The 19310-nt window shown below is 38.5% G+C and overlaps 1 protein-coding gene across 4 annotated transcripts in view; it reads left to right on the top strand.

Moving 5' to 3' along the window:
- The window catches only part of LOC113453242 (cystine/glutamate transporter-like), a 29812-nt gene that overhangs the window by 5304 nt on the left and 5198 nt on the right, over positions 1–19310 (top strand). For 3 of the 4 annotated variants that reach the window (XM_026724785.2, XM_087934915.1, XM_026724847.2), the window contains exons 2-10: positions 3110–3413; positions 10824–10950; positions 12003–12118; positions 12231–12356; positions 12846–12945; positions 13041–13085; positions 16116–16239; positions 16997–17100; positions 18912–19008. In XM_026724785.2, coding sequence (XP_026580570.2) covers positions 3218–3413; positions 10824–10950; positions 12003–12118; positions 12231–12356; positions 12846–12945; positions 13041–13085; positions 16116–16239; positions 16997–17100; positions 18912–19008 — 1035 coding nt within the window. In that variant the 5' untranslated portion in view covers positions 3110–3217. Of the gene's footprint in view, positions 1–14; positions 34–3109; positions 3414–10823; positions 10951–12002; positions 12119–12230; positions 12357–12845; positions 12946–13040; positions 13086–16115; positions 16240–16996; positions 17101–18911; positions 19009–19310 lie in introns of those variants that run through there. The other variant, XM_087934916.1, reaches the window with a different exon arrangement.

The following is a 19310-nucleotide window of genomic DNA, read 5'->3' as shown; positions in this document are numbered from 1 at the left end:
TGTTATGGTTGAAGCTGAAGTATTCATTGACAGGTAGGACATTGCAATGTATGATTTTATATACCATACTTAGATCAGACCAAAGGCAGTGTAGTTCTAGGTTTTCTAGGTCTAGAATTTCAAGTCTGGTGGCATAAGGTATTCTGCAATGAGTAGAGGAGTGGAGAAACTTCTTGTGAAATATTTCTGGACTTTCTCAACTGTGCTAATATCAGATACATAATGTGGGTTCCAGACTGATGAGCTGTATTCGAGTATTGGTCTAGCAAATGTTTTGTATGCTCTAGTTAGTAGTGTGATATTACTGGAGAAAAAGCTACGTAGGATTAGGTTAACAACTCTTAATGCCTTTTTGGCTATGTGGTTACAGTGGGCTCTAGCAGTTAGATCATTAGAGATGAGTATTCCAAGGTCCTTTACAGAGCTTGGATCATCAGCAGGATCTTGACTATTCAGCTTGTATTTTATTTTCTGATTTTTTTTGCCAATATATAAGACAGAGCATTTATTTGTTGAGATTTGAAGTTGCCATTTGTTTGGCCATTCTGATACATAGTAAAGGTCTTTTTGAAGGGTAGCAGTATTGTCTGTGGTATTGAACAGCTTTACATCATCAGCGAAAAGAACGCAGTAGGAGAAGAGCAGAGAGAGCTGGACTTAAATGTGTCATCAGCTTAGAGTCTTTGTGTTGCCATAAGTGGTCCAGCCTCCCTTGAATTCCACTGATCATTATCAATTGAGATTTGAAATTTAGTTGACTAAATTCTTGTGTAGGCTTAAACAATAAATATTTCTGAATTGCAACTTAATTTATAGTCCTGATCCTTGACAGCTTAAAGACTGGTAATATCCTTTGCTGAATAAGAGGAACCCATTTGTATTCAGATTAAGGCTTAAATTTAAAATTAAGGTTTCCTCAGATTGGAGATCAGATGAAGACATGATCTTATGCAAGTGGAAAACCCTGGTGTTTGAACATTTGGCTCTGTTCAAATTATTGTTTTCAAATCTATTCATTTCACATAACATAGCTAAAACTACAATATCTATCTATGACCAAATATTTTGGGTCAGATTTTGTCAATGGATTTACTGCTATTTTAACTTGGTCGAGAGAGAGGGAGGGAGGGAGAGAGGGAGAGATCAATGAGTATTCCTTTTGCCTATAAAATGCTTGAATTAATTTAAATTTACATAACAGAACTGAGGGAGCCATTAAATTATCACCTGATGCTTTGAGTAAAATACAATATATAATATGATGTAATAGAAGCCAAAAATCCATAATGTGAACAAAACAGATATTTAGAAAAGTTGCATTTGTACTATTCGCATACAGAACAGTATTAAGTATAGCTACAAGGATTAACATACTTGAATTTTAATCCATTTTATAAAAGAATTCAGCTTTAAAAGCCAAAGTAATTTGCTTTATCAGGATATTTCACTTTACAAAAAGTATCTGTTCCTAAAATAGTAGAGAGGAAACAGAGTTAGGTTTCATGTTTTTCAGTGTTTGGTACATAGGCCAACATAGCTTTAAATGAGCAGAATTATCCCCTTCTTTTCTGCAAAACAGGATGTGGTTGAGGCAGATAGTGGGGAAATTTCTTGCATTTTTATGATTGGGAATGAGGATGGAAGAGATCTATTACTCCACTACAGTCTACCCATCCTTCCCAGGCTTCAGGTTCATTATTAACATTGAACTACATCCTCTACAAAGTTGAAAGTATCAATAGTGCACCCAAATGGATGTACAGTATTTGTAACCTTCCAAATCCATGTGAGAAGAAAATATAGGCAATCAAGCAAAGGTACACATATGTAACAAGCACCTACAATATTAGTTGCAACCCACCTGATTTAGTGTTACTGTCTGTCTGTCTGTCTGTCTGTCTGTCTGTCTGTCTGCTTGTCTTCCTGCTGCCTGCCTGCCTGCCTGCCTATCTATCTACATATCTATCTATCTATCTATCTATCTATCTATCTATCTATCTATCTATCTATCTATCTATCTATCTATCTATCTATCCATCTATCTTCTATCTGATTTTTCCCCTAAGGTTTCATATGTCAATAAATAAACTGTAATGTTTCATGGAACAGTCATTCTTGGTATTACTATACAAATAAACACAAATTACTGCATACGGTCTTTGGACTTCCATTCTTTTCTCCTGGTGATGAAAATAATAGAGCTGTAATAAACTCATAAGCAGTTGCAGTCACTTAATATTTTACTTAGCAACTGCATCAGTTAGCGATTGAGTTGCCAGTCCCAACTGTTGTCACTAAATGAGGACTACCTGTAAACTCCATAGATCAGATTAAAGTTTTCAAAACAATTACAAACTGTGAACCCTCAATCAGATATCAGTGGTGTGCATAGTGGGAAACAAAGAAGTGAAAAAAATGTGGCTGGAGTTAAGGTCATATATGTTTCTTAGATGGAAACAATAAACCTGCAAATAATGATAGAATGTCTTCTTTGTGAGATTCCTTAGTAGCTGGAAAACAGAAAATCAACTAGCTTGTCATTAAACAGAAAATCCTCGACTTGCAACAGTTCATTTAGTTACACTTCAAAGTTACAGTGACACTGAAAGAAGTGACTTATGACCGTTTTTCACAGTTATGACCTTTCTAACATCCACTGTGAACATGTGATCAAAATTCAGATGCTTGGCAAATGGTTCATATTTATGACCGTTGCTGTGTCCCGTCATGACTTTCTGACAAGCAAAGTCAATGGGGAAGCCAGATTCACTTAACAATGAAGCGATTCCAGGTTACTAACTTATGAACAGTGGTGATTCACTTAACAGCTGAACAACTGAACAACTGAAGCAAGAAAAGTCGCAAAATGGGGCAAAACTCACTTAACAAATGTCTCACTTAACAACAGAAATGTTGGGCTGAATTGCGGCTGTAAGTTGAGAACTTTAAACACTAGAAGATGTAATATAGGTTATTATGCCCCTGCCATCACAATTAATGTCAGGATGCAACTATGGGTATAAGAATGTTATACTTGCTTCAACATTATATTACAATTCTATCCTAACTATTAGCTTTAAACATTAATGCTCTTCCTTTTTCAATGCAGGTTGACCAAGAAACCAAGGAAGGATCTTTATGGTCTCTCAAGACATTCACCAGCATCAAAATCTTTGACCTTGGCTTCTTCTTCTACTGACCCAGAATCACACTAGTCATGGGTAAACCTAAGAAGAAAGAAGAGGCTGTCTTTCTGAGGAAGAAGATCACACTTCTCAGGGCCTTTTCACTTCTCATTGGGAGCATGGTGGGCAGTGGCATATTTATCTCCCCCAAGGGGGTCCTGAAAAACTCTGGCAATGTGGGCCTCTCCTTAATCATTTGGTTTGCCTGTGGAATTCTCTCTATGTTTGGTGCGTGGTGAGTTTCTTTTGTCTTCAGCTTTCAGGGGATCAGAAGTTCTGTTGGTGCAGTGTGATAGATTCTTATTGAATTGGTAGCTGCTATTGTCATATCTAGCTAACTGCTGGAAAAAAAACTCCACATTGGCGACAGGAAGGGCAGCTGGCCAGTAAACACTCAGCTCCATTCAGTTGCCTAGACTCCACTCCACAAAGGATTACGGGGTCATTAAAAGAAGAGGATTGTCATATCTAGCCACCTATGTTGGTGGTTCTGTGTGCTAGCAGAGAGTCTGACAAAAGTTAATTTCCCCCCAAAGAGAGACAGATAATAATAATAATAATAATAATAATAATAATAATAATAATAATAATAATAATAGTAGTAGCAGTAGTAGTAGTTCACCAATGTGAAACTTCAACTGCCAGTTCTTTACCTGGTGTTTACCTTCATATGCATCAAGTTCTTCCTAAGAACCTAGGATGTCATAATATCCTGAGTCCTGACATAGTATATGTGTGGATCCTAGCAGTGGGGCCTTTTGCAATTGACAGTTGGAAATTCTGTCAATGTGCCGATTTTCTAAGTGCCGTTCAAGATATTTTTAGTATGACACCCTGTGTGCCCATAACCATTGGGACTACCACAGCCTGCTTATGCCATAAACTTCTAATTTCATTTTTCATATCTTGTTATTTTGTGATCTTCTCCAATTCTTTGTCTTCTATTCTACTATCTCTAATATTGCCACAGCAGTTATCCATACTTCCATCTTTTCACCTGCAGTTATGTCTGATGCGTTATGAGCCAAGACTTTACCAGTCAGTACTTGGAAATCTCATAATAATTTAACCTGCTCATGATGGTTTGTCACACAGCCAGACGTTTAGGCTGGATCTGACATTCTTTATCCACCTATCAAGTCCATCCCAAGGAGCTGGGATAGGCATAAGTTATTGTTAAAGTTACTGTTGAAGGATGTAAGCTGTTCCAAGTAAAACTGCCTTTGGCAATTGACTGATGTTGATTCTGTCAATGCCTACAGTGTTCAAATGGTACTCCAGATGTTTTAGGATTGCACTCAAGGAACCTATCACTATTGCACTATCTTTCTTTTCTTTTGTCACACTTATTCTACTTCCATTGGTAAAATGAATCTACTGATGTCAGGTCTTTGTATTTTGTGATTTTCCCCAACCCCAGTTCTATTCTGCTGTCTGCAGGTACTATCCTGCCACTATCTAGACTTTAATTATTATGATTAAATACACTATTATGTTACATTATATTTCGAAATTTAATAGTAATTAAAATAATTAAAAATAAAATGAAACTTGACAGTCTGGATTCAAAGCAACCATTAAAACCAAGACAACAACCACCTCCCAAAAATGTAGGCCTGACTATATTATTTCATTTGGAATCTTGTTGCTTTTTAACTATGGTGCTCAGAACTGGGCACAGTAATTTGATTAATCTAACAATTGCAGAATCAGAAAATACTTGTTATCTAGTTGCCTGGTTTTACAAATTCAGCCAGAACTGCCTTCTCAAGAACTCAAGCTGCAACTAAGCCTTATTAGAATTGACTGAAGAACATGATTACAGAAGCACTTGTTGTAACTCCAAACTACCTTACCCTATTCCAGTGCTACCCTTTGGCCAATCCAACCTGATTTTTCTTTTCTTATCCCAGGAGGCTATAAAAGTCTCCATTTTTTGTGCTCTAAGTAGACAAGACATGGGGTTTGACTGGGCACTTTGCATTTTCAAAATCCCACCACTAGTTCCTGTTGGGTGAACAGATGCAATCGTTGGAAGAAATATCTTCTGGGTTCAGTTCCAAGTGGGAAAAAAGACACTGGATTCATGGAAGTTGCTTGGAAAGAAGGTTTATTGATGAACAGGATCAAATGCCTTGGAAATCATGGGTGAAAAGGGAAGAGAAGTCCCTGGGTTTTATACCCTCTGTTGGGATTTGAATTTGAGCTTGTATTCTGATTGGTTGTCAGACTCCCATGGGGCCATGCAGGGGCAACTCTATAGACTGTCCTGAGTCCCAGGCTTGGTTGAGCCTTGGTGGATGATGATGTAATGAAAGGGCTTTGGGATTTCTATTATGGGTCTACTTGAAGGAGGTAGATCTTTGTTATGTAGAATGGACTGCCCAGGCCTTAATGGCCCATTGACAAAGGTGGGGAGGGGACTGAGTTTCTGCCTTTCTGAGTTTCTACTTCTCTTTTAGGGGGAATATTCTGCCTTTTTAATATATCCTAAAATATTTCATTTCTCTAGGAGGGGGGTGGGTTTTAATTTCCAATACAACCTAAAATTGTTTTTGCCTGTTTTGAAGTGCTGATTCATACTCATTCTGTAAATCCATTTCTCACAAGTATTATTGCAAAGACAAATATTTTTCATTCTATATCTTCCCATTTTATTTCCTAAAGTGAAAAATTCCAGACATTGACCACTCTGTTGCTGAAGTCGTACTTCCTGCAATCAAGTTTGGTGCAATTAACCTTGAGTTTGTATCTATTGTGTGCTCTTGTATTGTTATGATTGAAGTTGAAGTATTCATTGACAGGTAGGACACTCCAATGTATAATTTTCTATACTATACTTAGATTGGACCGAAGGCGGCGTAGTTCTAGGTTTTCTAGGTCTAGAATTTCAAGTCTGGTGGCATAAGGTATTCTGCAATGAGTAGAGGAGTGGAGAACTCTTCTTGTGAAATATTTCTGGACTTTCTCAACTGTGTTAATATCAGATTTAATGTGGGTTCCAGACTGATGAGCTGTATTCGAGTATTGGTCTAGCAAATGTTTTGTATGCTCTAGTTAGTAGTATAATATTACCAGAGAAAAAGCTACATAAGATTAGGTTAACGCCTTTTTGGCTATGTAGTTACAGTGGGCTCTAGCACTTAGATCATTAGAGATAAGTACTCCAAGATCTTTGACAGAGTTTGGATCATCAACAAGGTCTTAACTATTCAGCCTGTATTTCATTTTCTGGTTGTTTTTTTTTGCCAATAGGTAAGACAGCATTTATTTGTTGAGATTTGAAGTTGCCATTTGTTTGACCATTCTGATACATAGTCGAGGTCTTTTTGAAGGATAGCAGTATTGTCTGTGGTGTGGAACAGCTTTACATCATTAGCGAAGAGAACACGGTTGTTCTTGATATGATCACAGAGATCATTTATGTAGAGTATGAAGAGAGTTGGTCCTAGAACACTGCCTTGGGGGACACCACTGTTGACAGGTACAAAATTTGATAGGACACTCCCAATTTTGACCATTTGTTGTCTATTTGACAGGAATGCTTCTATCCAGTTATGCAGGTGTCCAGAGATACTGTAAGGCTTTAGGAGTAGTTTGTCGTGTACCACTGAATCAAAGGCTTTACAGAAGTCTATGTAGATTGTGTCTATTGCTTTGCCCTGATCGGGTTGTGTAGTTCATATGTTTTTGCAGTGTAAGAGTTGCAGATTGCAGGATAGCTTTTTTCTGAAACCAAATTTTTAATTAGAGAGTAGGTTCTTTGTCTTTAAGTGGAGGATAATGGATTGGTTAATAATTGATTCTATGACTTTACTAATTAATAAATTAATTTACTAAATTAATGCTCTCTGACTCCTGAGATTCCAGATTTATATTCTCAGAAGGTCAGAATACAAATGTTTTACTGAATCTAGTGGATCTAGTATATTAGAGCATTCCAACAAAGTCTCAACTTAATAAAAATACCGTTAAGATGAATCTGGCAAGATGTGTTATCTGCAAATGCATTCTGACTTTTAATAATCACTACATCCGTTTCAAAGCACTTTCATATCAATCACCTCATGATCTACTGTAGAATTTTTTCCAGGTATTAGTATCCGACTATTCAATTCCCAGGCCCCGCAATCCACTTTTCTCCTCTTTATGAGGATAGGAACAACCTCCTCTCAGGTCATCTAGTATTTTACATGTTCTCCTGGTTTTCTCAAGACCATTGACAGTACCCTAGGTTAGTAAGGGAAATTACCTGGCTCTGAAGTTTTATTTCTTCAAAATAAATATTCCCTGATTTTTATCAATCTCGTGCTTCACTTCTATCTCTACATCCTTACCTTTCCAATTCCCTTGTAAAATACCCTCTGTTTAAAGAGGGATGAGCCAGAATAAGAGTTAAGTAATGCCTCTCTTTTGTTATCTGCTGACATTTTGCCATTTTCACTGAGCTGATTAATGCAGTACTGATTCCATTGTTTCCATTTTGAATATGGATGGCTATTTTCCCTTCACCAATCTAATGTTGAGCCTTTCTGACACCTTTCCTCCAATTCTAGTTCATCTCTGTGTATTTTTCCTGGTGCTCTTATCCACATTCCTCTTTCCATCTTCTGTAAATGCCATTTTCCATTTTCAAATTTTTGATAGGCATTTCATATACCTACATGAGCTTCTCTTGCTGTCTTTCAAATGTGTCTGTCATTGAAATTGTTTGCATTTGTGCTTTTTTTTTTTATCTTCAATTCTCTTGAGCTGACTTTTTTTTTTAAAGTCCCAGGTATGCATTCAAGTATATTCAGTTTTATTTTCCCTTAACATTAGGAATCTAAAACATTAGTGTTAACATTACCAATCAATCCCAGGAGCCTCTGTGGTGCAGTGGTTAGAGTGCAGTATTGCAAGCTACTTCTGCAGCCATCTGCCTACAATTTGGCAGTTCAAATCCCACCGGGCTCAAGGTTGACTCAGCCTTCCATTCTTTCGAGGTGGATAAAATGAGGAGCCAGATTGTTGGGGGCAATATGCTGACTCTGTAAACCACTTTGAGAGGGCAGTAAAGCACTATAAAGTGGTATATAAGTCTGAGTGCTATTGCTTTTACATGGTCAAGAATCGTAGCATTTTGCTCCTCCTCTTCTCACTTCCTTAATTAAACCTTCCTACTGGTTAGTTACGTTCAAGCATAGCTAATTCTCTTGTGCTTTTCTGTACTCTGAAGGTGAAAGTTGTCAGGAAGACAAATCAGGATTTTCCTGAAATAACTATGCTTTGCAGCATTTGTTTCCCAACCAATCAGTGGTGGGATTCTAAAATTTTTACTACCTGCTCTGTGGGCATGGTTTGGTGGGCATAATGTGGCTTGGTGGGCGTGGCTTGGTGGGTGTGGCAGGGGAAAGATACTGCAAAATCCCCATTCCCTCCACACTCCTGGGGGAAGGTTACTGCAAAATCCCATTCCCTCCCCACCCCACTAACCTGCTTTCCAGCTCCATTCTCCTGTGCAGGGCAACAAAAAAAGACTCACCTGATCATCTGGGACTCGGGAGGCAGAGAATAGGCCAGTCAGAGGTGGTAATTTGCCGGTTCTCTGAACTACACAAAATTTCTGCTACCGGTTCTCCAGAACTGGTCAGAACCTGTTGAATACCACCTCTGCAACCAATGACTCTCATTCATGCCTCTCAGAAAGATCTACAGTATACTCCCACAAAGCATAACTGCATCTTCTCCTTGGTTGGTTGGACAATAGAGATACTCACAAATAAAAATATTTGTATTACTTTTTTACTTACTATTTTATTTCCGTTTTTAAAATTTTACTTACAATGTATTTTTTGTATTGTATTAACTTTACTTATTATTTTAACTAATGCTCTTTGTTGCATTCCTGGCTCCCCTGGATTTCTGAGCAGGAAATAATCTCCCTTTCAATTGTTTCTCTCCCTTTTGATCAAGCTGCATAATTGCTATATTCCAATCATGAGATTCATCCCACTGGTCTGTAATGTAGTTGTAACGTAACTGGTCTCGAATATCAAAAGCAAGATTTTCTCTTAGCACTCCATCGAGTATTGAATGAAGATGGCTAGATGCCAAAGTTTTACTATTGAAAACAAGCAGGAGAAATCAGTACGTTCAAGGAAATCCCAAGATTTGCAGAATTTTTTTTTTTAAAAAACAGAAGTAGGGGAAAAGAACAAGTCACATCTCTTTCCCCCCCAGGCTCTAATATATCCAACATTATTTTGATGAAAAATGTGTATGTGGGGTGGTGAGAGAGGAGGATTCTTCCTACAGAAAGCCTGGCACCATTTTGAAAACAAACATGATGTACTCCAATTCAGTGGGGTTCTAGCATTTAGCCAGCTTCTCTAAATGTCATATCTGTGTTTTATTGCTGATGAGTTTCCATGGCATGAACACAGAGCTAGAAGCTAAGCTGGGAATGAGTAGGCTCCAGTATAAGAATCAATTTTACTCACACAAAACTAAGTTGATTTCTAAAACCTCCAGCTCATTGTTTTGCCCAATGCTGTTTGGTCTTGATTGACATTATCAAACAGAGAACTTTTTGCAGGATCCAATCTAGGTCAGTCGCTGGGACCAGAGGTTTAGTCTTCCAAGCTTTCAGACTCGTGCTGGAGCCCATCCTCAGGGAATGTCTCTCTACCAGAATGCACACATGACACGTTCCGGTAGAGAGAAGTCCCCTGAGGATCCCACAAATCTGAAAGCTTGGAAGCCTAAACCTTTCGTCCCGATGACAAACCCAGATTGGATCCTGCAACATTATTCTGGGACATGTATATTTGCCTTCATTTGTGGGAGAATTTTTTCATCCCTTGATACTCTAAAATTTGAAGCTACTGGGAACTTATATATGTGGCTCTTCCAAAGCTTCATGGAGAAAAGCCATGAGGTCACTGGGAATTGAAAGTGACTTGATGGCACATAATCATTCAATTGTGATAAATTTCATGACAATGTAATGTCTGCAAGCAAGCAAGCAAGCTCAGAGAGCAACAAGGATTCCAGATAGCTCTTCCTTCCCACTGCAAATAGAAAATTTTGGCCCCACCCTGCATGTGACATGGTTCTATGGAATGGGTACCATCACTTCATTCATTTTAGCTCCCATTCCCACCTAATTCACTATGGGATGTACCCATCCCTGCAGGGGAAGGAAAGCATAGCTACTACAAACTGGGAATGGTGATCCTTCTTCAGTAATTTCCCCAGAGCTGCGATAGACTATACCTGATAGGATCACAGAATGTATTTAACCATGAAATGTTTGTTTTGAATGTATTCTGTCTGTCCAGTGGTGGGATTCAGCCAGTTTGCACCACTTTGGGAGAACTGGTTGTTAACTTTCTGAGCAGTTTGGTGTACTGGTTGTTGGAAGAAATCATTAGGGCAGAGAACTATTTGTTAAATTATTTGAATCCCAACACAGTGTCTACCCCTTCATAGGTGTTTAGGCCAGAGGACATAATATACAATACTAGCCTATAATTTAGGCTAGAAAAGCCCTAAAAGCCCTTTCTCTTTTCCTGGGACAGCACTTTAGAATGTCCAAACCTTTCCAATATAAAGTCTTCATCAGGATTTGTTAAAACTGTAATTAAATCATTCCAGGTGCTTTGAGTTACGCAGAACTGGGCACGCGAATTACCAAGTCCGGAGGCCATTACATTTATATCTTGGAAACTCTAGGTCCTCTGCCTGGATTCCTGTTTCTGTGGGCTGAATACTTTGCTATAAGGTAAACTTTTCCATCATAACAACAGTCCCCAACCTTTCTGGCTCTGCAGTGGACCAGCAGTGGTGGTGGGAGGAGGGCAGAGGGGATGGTTTTGCATGCGCATGCACTGCTTGCATAAATGTAGCTTTGCACATTCATGTGCTTGGCCACTGCTTGCATGGCTTGGTTCCCAACAGGCTGCAGCCTGGTACTGGGCCATGGACTGGGGGTGAGGACCCCCTGCATTACAATATTCAATAAACATGATAGTGAGCAAGAAATGTTCTGAACTGTTGATTATTGAGTATAATTAATACACAAACATGAATGGAATAATCTGCAGCCTTGGATACGGAAATAAAAGAAGACCTAGGCAAATTGTCATACTTGTTCTATTTATGAGGCAAGAACAACCTTTCATAATTAGCAAAAGGATAGAATGTCTTGCCTTTATTTTATCCTGAATCAGCTGTCCTTTTTTAAAAAACAGTTTTTAAATCAGTTTATGTTATAACATACAAAGAAAATACAAAAGCAAATAATCAGCTGACCCAATTGGGAAAATACTGGGCAGGATAGCCACAAAAGTGAAGCAGTAGGCATGACCATGTGAAGAAAAACTTGGGGCTTCAAATGTGCAGTTCCTTGCACCATCTTGTCTTTTTTTTTTTTTTTACCTACCCTCTCCCTCCATCAACATCCCTAATACTAGGTGAATAAAATTTGTACTATGCCCTAACAATTGTTAATATTAAAAATGATTAACTCAGATATGATTTCTGGACAGCCAATCAATACAAAAATAAATGTTTGATGGCTATTTATGAGAGGAAGTTTGGTTTTGAAATTACTTGATAGATGGTATACAATTATATCTGATTGCTTCAAAAAAATGATTGAGAGTAAATAATTGAGAGAAGCTGAATTTTGCAGATTCATTCCCAGTTGCTGCTGCTGTTTCTTCCACCTTCTCCTCTTTATTATCATCGCCATCAGTTGCATGTTGCACTAGGATGTTGCATTGTGCATTGTAACATCTTCAAGTCTCCTCAAAGACTATAATTTTTCTCTAGACCAGCCAACAGTGCTGTTGTCGCCTTAGCATTTGGACGCTACATATTGGAACCATTTTTTGCACCTTGTCCGGCTCCACTCCTGGCTGTGAAGCTTGTTGCTCTCCTGGGTTACTGTAAGTCCCAATGGAAATCTTAGCCATTTTATTTCCCTAGCAGGGTGAGTCATGTTGATTTTGTGTATTTAACTCATGCAGATCAAATACTTTCCCTTTCTTGCCACTCTAGACATTGTCCTCATCTTAAATTCTTGGAGTGTCAGCTGGAGTGCCCGGCTCCAGACCATCTTATCTGTCATCAAGTTGGTAGCACTCTCTCTCATTATCGTCCCAGGCATGATGCTTTTAACTCAAGGTATTCCACATTGTTGTTCTTGTTGTCTATTAATTAACACAATGATAAAAACACAAGGAATACTTCAGAGGATTGAATGCTTTGAACGCAACCTATAAAATTAGACAGAAATTAAGGAAAGGATGAGAAAGTTCTCCATAAGAAAGCCAATCATTATAGTTTATGAATTACTCAACAAATGATGGTTAAAACATGGCTTATTGTAATATGGTAATCCGATCGAGTTATTATTCATTCATTGTCTATGTTTGGCAATGGCTTGTGAGATCTCAAGCAGAGAGAGCGTCTTCTTATCTCCTGCAACACAATCCTTTTTAGACAAGATAGCTGTTTTGAATCTGGGCTCACTTCTCTTATGCAAATCATATCTTATACCACCAAGTTACTTGAATACATATAAAATAAAACTTGACTTTGGTACTAATCTATCCATCATCAGAATGTCTATTTCTGCTATGCCCTTCTTTATAATTTTATTCTTTTCTTTAGGCTGTACAGGAAATTTCCAGGATGCCTTCAATACCCAAACACTCGTTTTGGACAAACTACCGTTAGCCTTTTATGCAGGGATGTTCGCCTACTCTGGATGGTATGCATTCCTAGTGTATATTTCTGAAATCCTCTTGTGATTTCTCACCATTACTGAAACAGTCCTTTCTGTCTCTTGCTCCGCCCTTCATGCAGGTTTCAAACTAGTTTTGTACGAGAAGAACTGGTGAAGCCAGAACGGTGAGTTGGAAAGATGAAACTTCATTCTGACTTAGACTAGTCTTTCCCAACCTGGCCCTCTCCAGATGACTGAACTCCTCCGTTTGTAGAAAATGCTGGAGTTGCATCTGGAAGTGACCAGGTTGGTGGAGAAGACTGGGCTAGAGTAACAGGCCTAACAAGATACATTTTTGTGGTATAGTATTTTCAGAAGAAAATGACGGGAAGACAGAAATGATGGAACACTGCCTAAACTAAAACATAATATTTTAATTTTGCAGTCAAATATCATAGCTAAGGCTTTTGCCTTTACTGTCTAGAAAACTGACAAGCCAGATTAGTTCCCTATTATGTAGATAAAGAACAAAATGCCCATTTTTCCTTTAGCTTTATAAAGACAAGGACCACCGGCATATTTTTATTAAGAAGATGAATGCTAAGACTTTAAGAAAGTGGCTTTAAGGATATCTCAGTGGGATGAAGAAGTTCTTCATGTGTCCTTCTGAGTCCACTATAAGATTCTAGAGTATTTATGGATAGCCACCTGTCTGAAATGGTATAGGGTCTCCTGCTTGAGCAGGGGTTGGACTAGAAGACCTCCAAGGTTCCTTCCAGCTCTGTTCTAATTGATGTGCAAAATGTTAGAGCACTTCTTCTGGCTATTGGAAGTGCTGGGGTGGAACTGAATGAAGCAGCTTTGCCAACTTTTCCTCAAGCAAAGCTCTATAAAACTTTGCTGTACTACAACTGTAGTATTTCTGTGAAGAGGAGAATAGACAAACCAGTGAGAGAACAATGTGAAATATAGATCTTCACTCTCAAAACTGGTAAAAAGTTTCAGCCTCCTTCGAATCACGCTTGTTTTCTGGACAAGTTCATATACCTGAACTCTGTAATTTAAATCTCATCCAGGTATTAACTTTGGCTCCCTCTAGAGGCTTTATGTTATATTTAAAACACTTTGATTTCCGCAGCCTCTTCAGCCATGCATGGACATGAAGGGAGATGAGAAATTGTTCCAAAAAATGTTTCTGAATTATAAAATTGTGTATTCTTGAAAGGCAGTTAATAGCAGTGAATGACAGCAGTGATTTACTCTCAAAAAAGGAACATTTAATGAATTTTCATTAATAACTATTGATGTAATAGCAACAACAACAACAACAACAACAACAATAATAATAACAATAATAATAATAATAATTGCAATACCTGGTGATGTACGAACTGAAGACAAGCAGCAAGAAAAAAACCACAAAGTACCGGGACTTACAATTCGAAGTTGAGTGACTTTGGAAAAAAAAATCATGTGTTATCCCAATTGTAATTGGAGCCCTTGGAGCAATACCTAAAGGGCTGCCTCGCTATTTGGAAATTCTGAATTTATCAGACTTGAATACCCTGATTCTACAAAAAAAAAACCCACCCTATTTGGAACACCTTATCCTCTGAGGCTAACTTAACAGTTCCTAGGTCCTTGGTTAAGACTCTACCAACCAGCCCCAAAAGGCTGTGAATCTCACCAAAGATTAACAACAGCAGCAGCAGCAACAACAACAACTAACAATAATTGCCAGAATCAAAGAAAAAGAACTGAAAAAAAAAATCACAAAATATTGTGACCAGGCCATCAAAACTACATTATGGATGAAACATGTAACAATGATACCCATTGTCATAGGGGTACTTGGTAGCATGTCCAAGAATTTTATAAAATACATCAAGAAGTTGTAGCTTCCTACAATAACATCAGCGGAGCTGCAAAAGACTGCGCTATTTGGAACATCATACATTTTAAGAAGATACTTTCTTGATGCCTAGGATGCTGACAGCAACCTGTATCAATCATCAGGGCCAGTCACTGATATTTGTAATACATTTTTAAATGTTCAGTTGACTGAGTTTCATGTTTAATGAATAAAAGAGACAATAATAACAACAACAATAAATAATAATAATAATAGTTTCATTTCATTTCTGAAATGGTATAGGGCAGGGGTCTCCAACCTTGGCAACTTTAAGACTTGTGGACTTCAACTCCCAGAATTCTTCAGCCAGCAAAGCTGGCTGAGGAATTCTGAGAATTGTGGTCCACAGGTCTTAAAGTTGCCAAGGTTGGAGACCCATGGTATAGGGCACATGTGTCAAACTCATGGCATCACATTGCTGTCATGTGATGTTTCCGCCCTTCATGGAGCTGGGATGGGCGTGGCCTGTGCATGATGGACATGGCCGCGAGCCAGAAGTTTGACACCCTGGTATAGGGTCTCATCCTTGAGTATGGGATTGGACTAGAAGTCCTCCAATATCCCTTCCGGCTCTATTATGATTGACTGATTATTTTAAAAGCTATCCTATTCGTGTTCACCTGCTATTTAAACTTAGCTAAAATTATTTTGCATAGCAAGATTATTGAAAATTATCTTAGGATGCCAAATAGAGGACAATTTGGCCTCTTTTATCAGTCATATGGCCAAGAAGCCCAGAATATATATAGGCGATACATTTAAAAAATAACAGTGACAAGAAAAAAATCATCCTGGCCTGTATTGGATATAAATGTTACCTACTTCTTCATTCCAATCAATTGATCTTCTACTTGCTATCCTGACTCTACCTCCCTTTGGGACTGTTGCCTGGAGCTTTCATTGTTTAAATGCCTCTTGAGCTAAGTTAACTTGTGAAGTTCTGTTATACTTCATTCTTTGCTCCCAGGAGGAGAAGATAGTTTACTTGGCTTTAATTTCCACTCAGAGCTGAAGAAACATCTTCAAAGAAAAACCAGAAAGTCCAGTTGCCTCTTGAAAAAGCACCTTTGGGATTCCCACTCTATGGTTTCCATCTGCTAACTGCCCTCTCATGGAAGCTAAGGGACCAATGGCTGGCATAAGAGGGCTGAACAACTTTGGTGATGCTTTCTCACTGTTCGAAAACTGCACTTCCAACCTCTCTGGAGGGTATAAGGTCCAGGACAGCTGAATTAAATCTTAATTGGGATGGTGGCTACAGAGGTACTCATAGATGTTTCTATTTCCTTTTCCTTTTTTGTAGAAATATCCCATTGGCTGTGATTGTGTCGGTGATCACAGTGATTGTGGGGTATATGCTCACCAACGTTTCCTATTACACAGTACTGACAGCAGCAGATGTCCTTGTCTCCCAGGCAGTGGCTGTGGTAAGTTGAAAGTCAAGGCTGTTTTTACAATCGGATTAAACTAACACATGCAAACACACACGCACCGCTCACTGCACCCCTTTCAAAACAGACATTCCAGAGGGTTCAATTTGCAATTGATGGAAGAGAGGTTTGGCAATTAAGTGGCAATTAAGCACAGTTTCACTGAATAAGCTTCCCAAGAGTTTGTTTTGTCTTTGTAAAGCCTTGGAACAGCAAATAGTATGAATATTCACACAGGGGTAGGGGCTCAGGTAGAGACAGCACTGTTATCTCTTCTAAAAATATATATATATCTCAAGTTCTGTTTTTAATTTTCTGTTATATATTATTATTTTTGAAGAACTGAAAGTTCTGAAATGGGATTTGGCATGCAGGCTAAGGAATTCTGTAAGCGGAAGTCCACAATCTTAATGTTGCCAGATTTGAACAACTACTGAGAGATAGATAAAAGAGAGGGAGGGAGGGAGAGAGAGAGAGAGAGAGAGAGAGAGATCAATGCATGCACACATACGTACAAACACATAATATTTCAAGATTGGTAATTAGAGTATTTCCAAAGCTTTCTTAGACTGATGAAGCAAGCAGTAATAATATTAGAGACATAAGGAACAAGCAGGTGTAAAACTAGAAATGAAATACTGTTGAGCCCTAACAGCTCTCTAAAGGCCTCCTGGTGGTTTTTGTTCGCAGCTGAGTTGATTCATGCAGTGTTTCACATATGTGAATTACAACCATGCCTTTCTTCCCCCATCAGAGTTTTGCACGGAAAGCTTTCCAGAGCCTTATCTCTGTGATTCCAGTCTTGGTTTCCCTGTCTTGTTTTGGAACCATGAATGGGGGAATTTTTACATTTTCAAGGTTGGTAGCTGGCTAATTTCTAATGTTTACATTTATATATATCATGATACCATGACACATGTCACAGTGATATTATTATGGCTTGTGACAGACACTGATTAGGACCCAAAAGTCATAGAGCAAGGGTGTCAAACTCAATTTCATTGAGGGCCGCATCAGGATTGGGTTTAACCTCTGGGGGCCTGGGTGGGCATGGCTGGGGTGGGCATGGCCAGCTTGATGTCACTTGTGTTGGGGCACCTGTGGTGGCCCAAGCGCTCTGCCAGTGAAAACGGGCTCCCAAGCTCCTGCAACCCTCTGCCAGCAAAAAAAGGAGCTGGGGAAAGCCATGTGTGACCCTCCTGAGCTCTGTATTTACTGAAAGAGGGTTGTAGGAGGCCATCATAGCTAAAAAATGGAGCTCAGAAGCCCATTTTTGTTGGAAGAGTACTGTGGGCCGATCCTTTGCTGTTTCCAGGGTGACCCTGTGGGCCTAATCTAGGCATCCTACAGCCCAGATCTGACCTCCGGGCCTTGAGTTTGACACCACTGTCATAGAGGAAGGATAGGGACTGGTAATCAGGACAGCACACTTGATACTAATACAATTTCTCCCAAATCAAGGATTGATGCCAAATTCACTTCAGACTCTAAGCATGTGAAACTGAGTAACAGAATACAACAAGGACTCTTGTTTGTTTTTGAGGCACATTGGATGGAAATTATCTAGAACACAGAAATGATGGACTGTAATGAATTTTGTATCCCTACATTTCCTTCTTGGGCCTTTGGTGTTAGCTGTGTTAGCTGTTAGCTGGTGTTAGCTGTTTCCTCTCCCAAATTTCCAGGTTCTCATTTTCAATACACAAAAGTGAATGCATGTGGAAGTCAGTTGTGGAGAAAAAAGAGAAGTGGGAATTTCAGGGGGGAAAGACGAGAGAAGGAGGAATGAAGCCATTGTCTTCTTCAGATGATTCATTCTAATGATTTGAAACAAAGGAGGAGAAAATTGTGTTTTTTCTTATAGACACTCCTTTTTCAGGTGTTGGACATTATGCTGAGCCTTGGCTTGCTTAACACGGACTGTTAAATAAATCACTGTTGATCAAGTTCATACAAATATAAACTTAGATTTGCAAACAGCAGTGGTTGGGCTGATACAGCTGATAAGCCTAAATCAACCAACTTTTCAGAAGAAAGGGAAGATTTTTCTTGCTGTTTTGATTGTGCATGTAACACCTTGAATGATGGCCTTTTTGATCTCCTCTGAAATTACCAAATGTCTTGGAAAATAGGAACCATTTAGATAAAAGAGGTCACTCTATAAATAGTTAATTAAATCAATACCAATAAAATAAAGCATATTTTATTTTAGTATCCTATGACTATGACTGTTGTACCTTATGATTTATTATATATTTTTATGATGACTGATGAAGATTTATCACTTATAGCTTTTATGTGCAATGAGAGCTTATGTACTGAAAACAAATTCGTTGTGTGTCCAATCACACTTTGCCAATCAAAAATTCTATTCTATTCTATTCTATTCTATTCTATTCTATTCTATTCTATTCTATTCTATTCTATTTTCTATTTTCTATTTTCTACTCTACTTTATTATTTTGAAACAAGAGAAATGAGAAGTTTGAGGCACTCTGCTGACTCTTTATGCATTTAGATTTTAAAAATATTATTGCCTGATTTCATTCAGGGCTATTGAAGAATGTCATAAAATTACCTCTATGAAATGTGTTTCAAATCTACCAGGCTTCTGCTTGTGAAGTTTCCTACATTCTTGAACTCTTTTACAGCCATTTTTCTACTTCTAGGACATTGTTTGTGGCTTCCAGGGAGGGGCAATGGCCCACCCTCTTCTCTATGATCCACATCCAACGCCATACCCCACTGCCAGCTGTCTTGCTAATGGTATGTTGCTTTGTCTATAGTGTCAGATTCATTTCTTACTTCAGTGGCTCTGATGTGGCAAGCCTGTGAAAATCACCTTTAGCTGACAATAATGCAAACAGTCTGTATTATTGATAACCTGACCACAGTAATACCAATAATTGTGAAAGTGTGTTGTTTTGCCTTTAAAATCATGCTAGTTTTCTACTTGTATCTGATCGTGCTTAGATGTGTTGGACTACAACTCTCATTCACCAATTTGTTGAGTATGAAAGGGAGTTAATAGCAGTGAAGGGCCATTGCTAATAGTGGATTTTATGACT

The sequence above is a fragment of the Pseudonaja textilis genome, chromosome 5 (genome assembly GCF_049901715.1).
Source record: "Pseudonaja textilis isolate UNSWEBS1 chromosome 5, rPseTex1.2, whole genome shotgun sequence".
NCBI lineage: Eukaryota > Metazoa > Chordata > Lepidosauria > Squamata > Elapidae > Pseudonaja > Pseudonaja textilis.
Note: the sequence above shows the minus strand (reverse complement) of the source record. Positions and strands in the feature narration are given on the sequence as shown.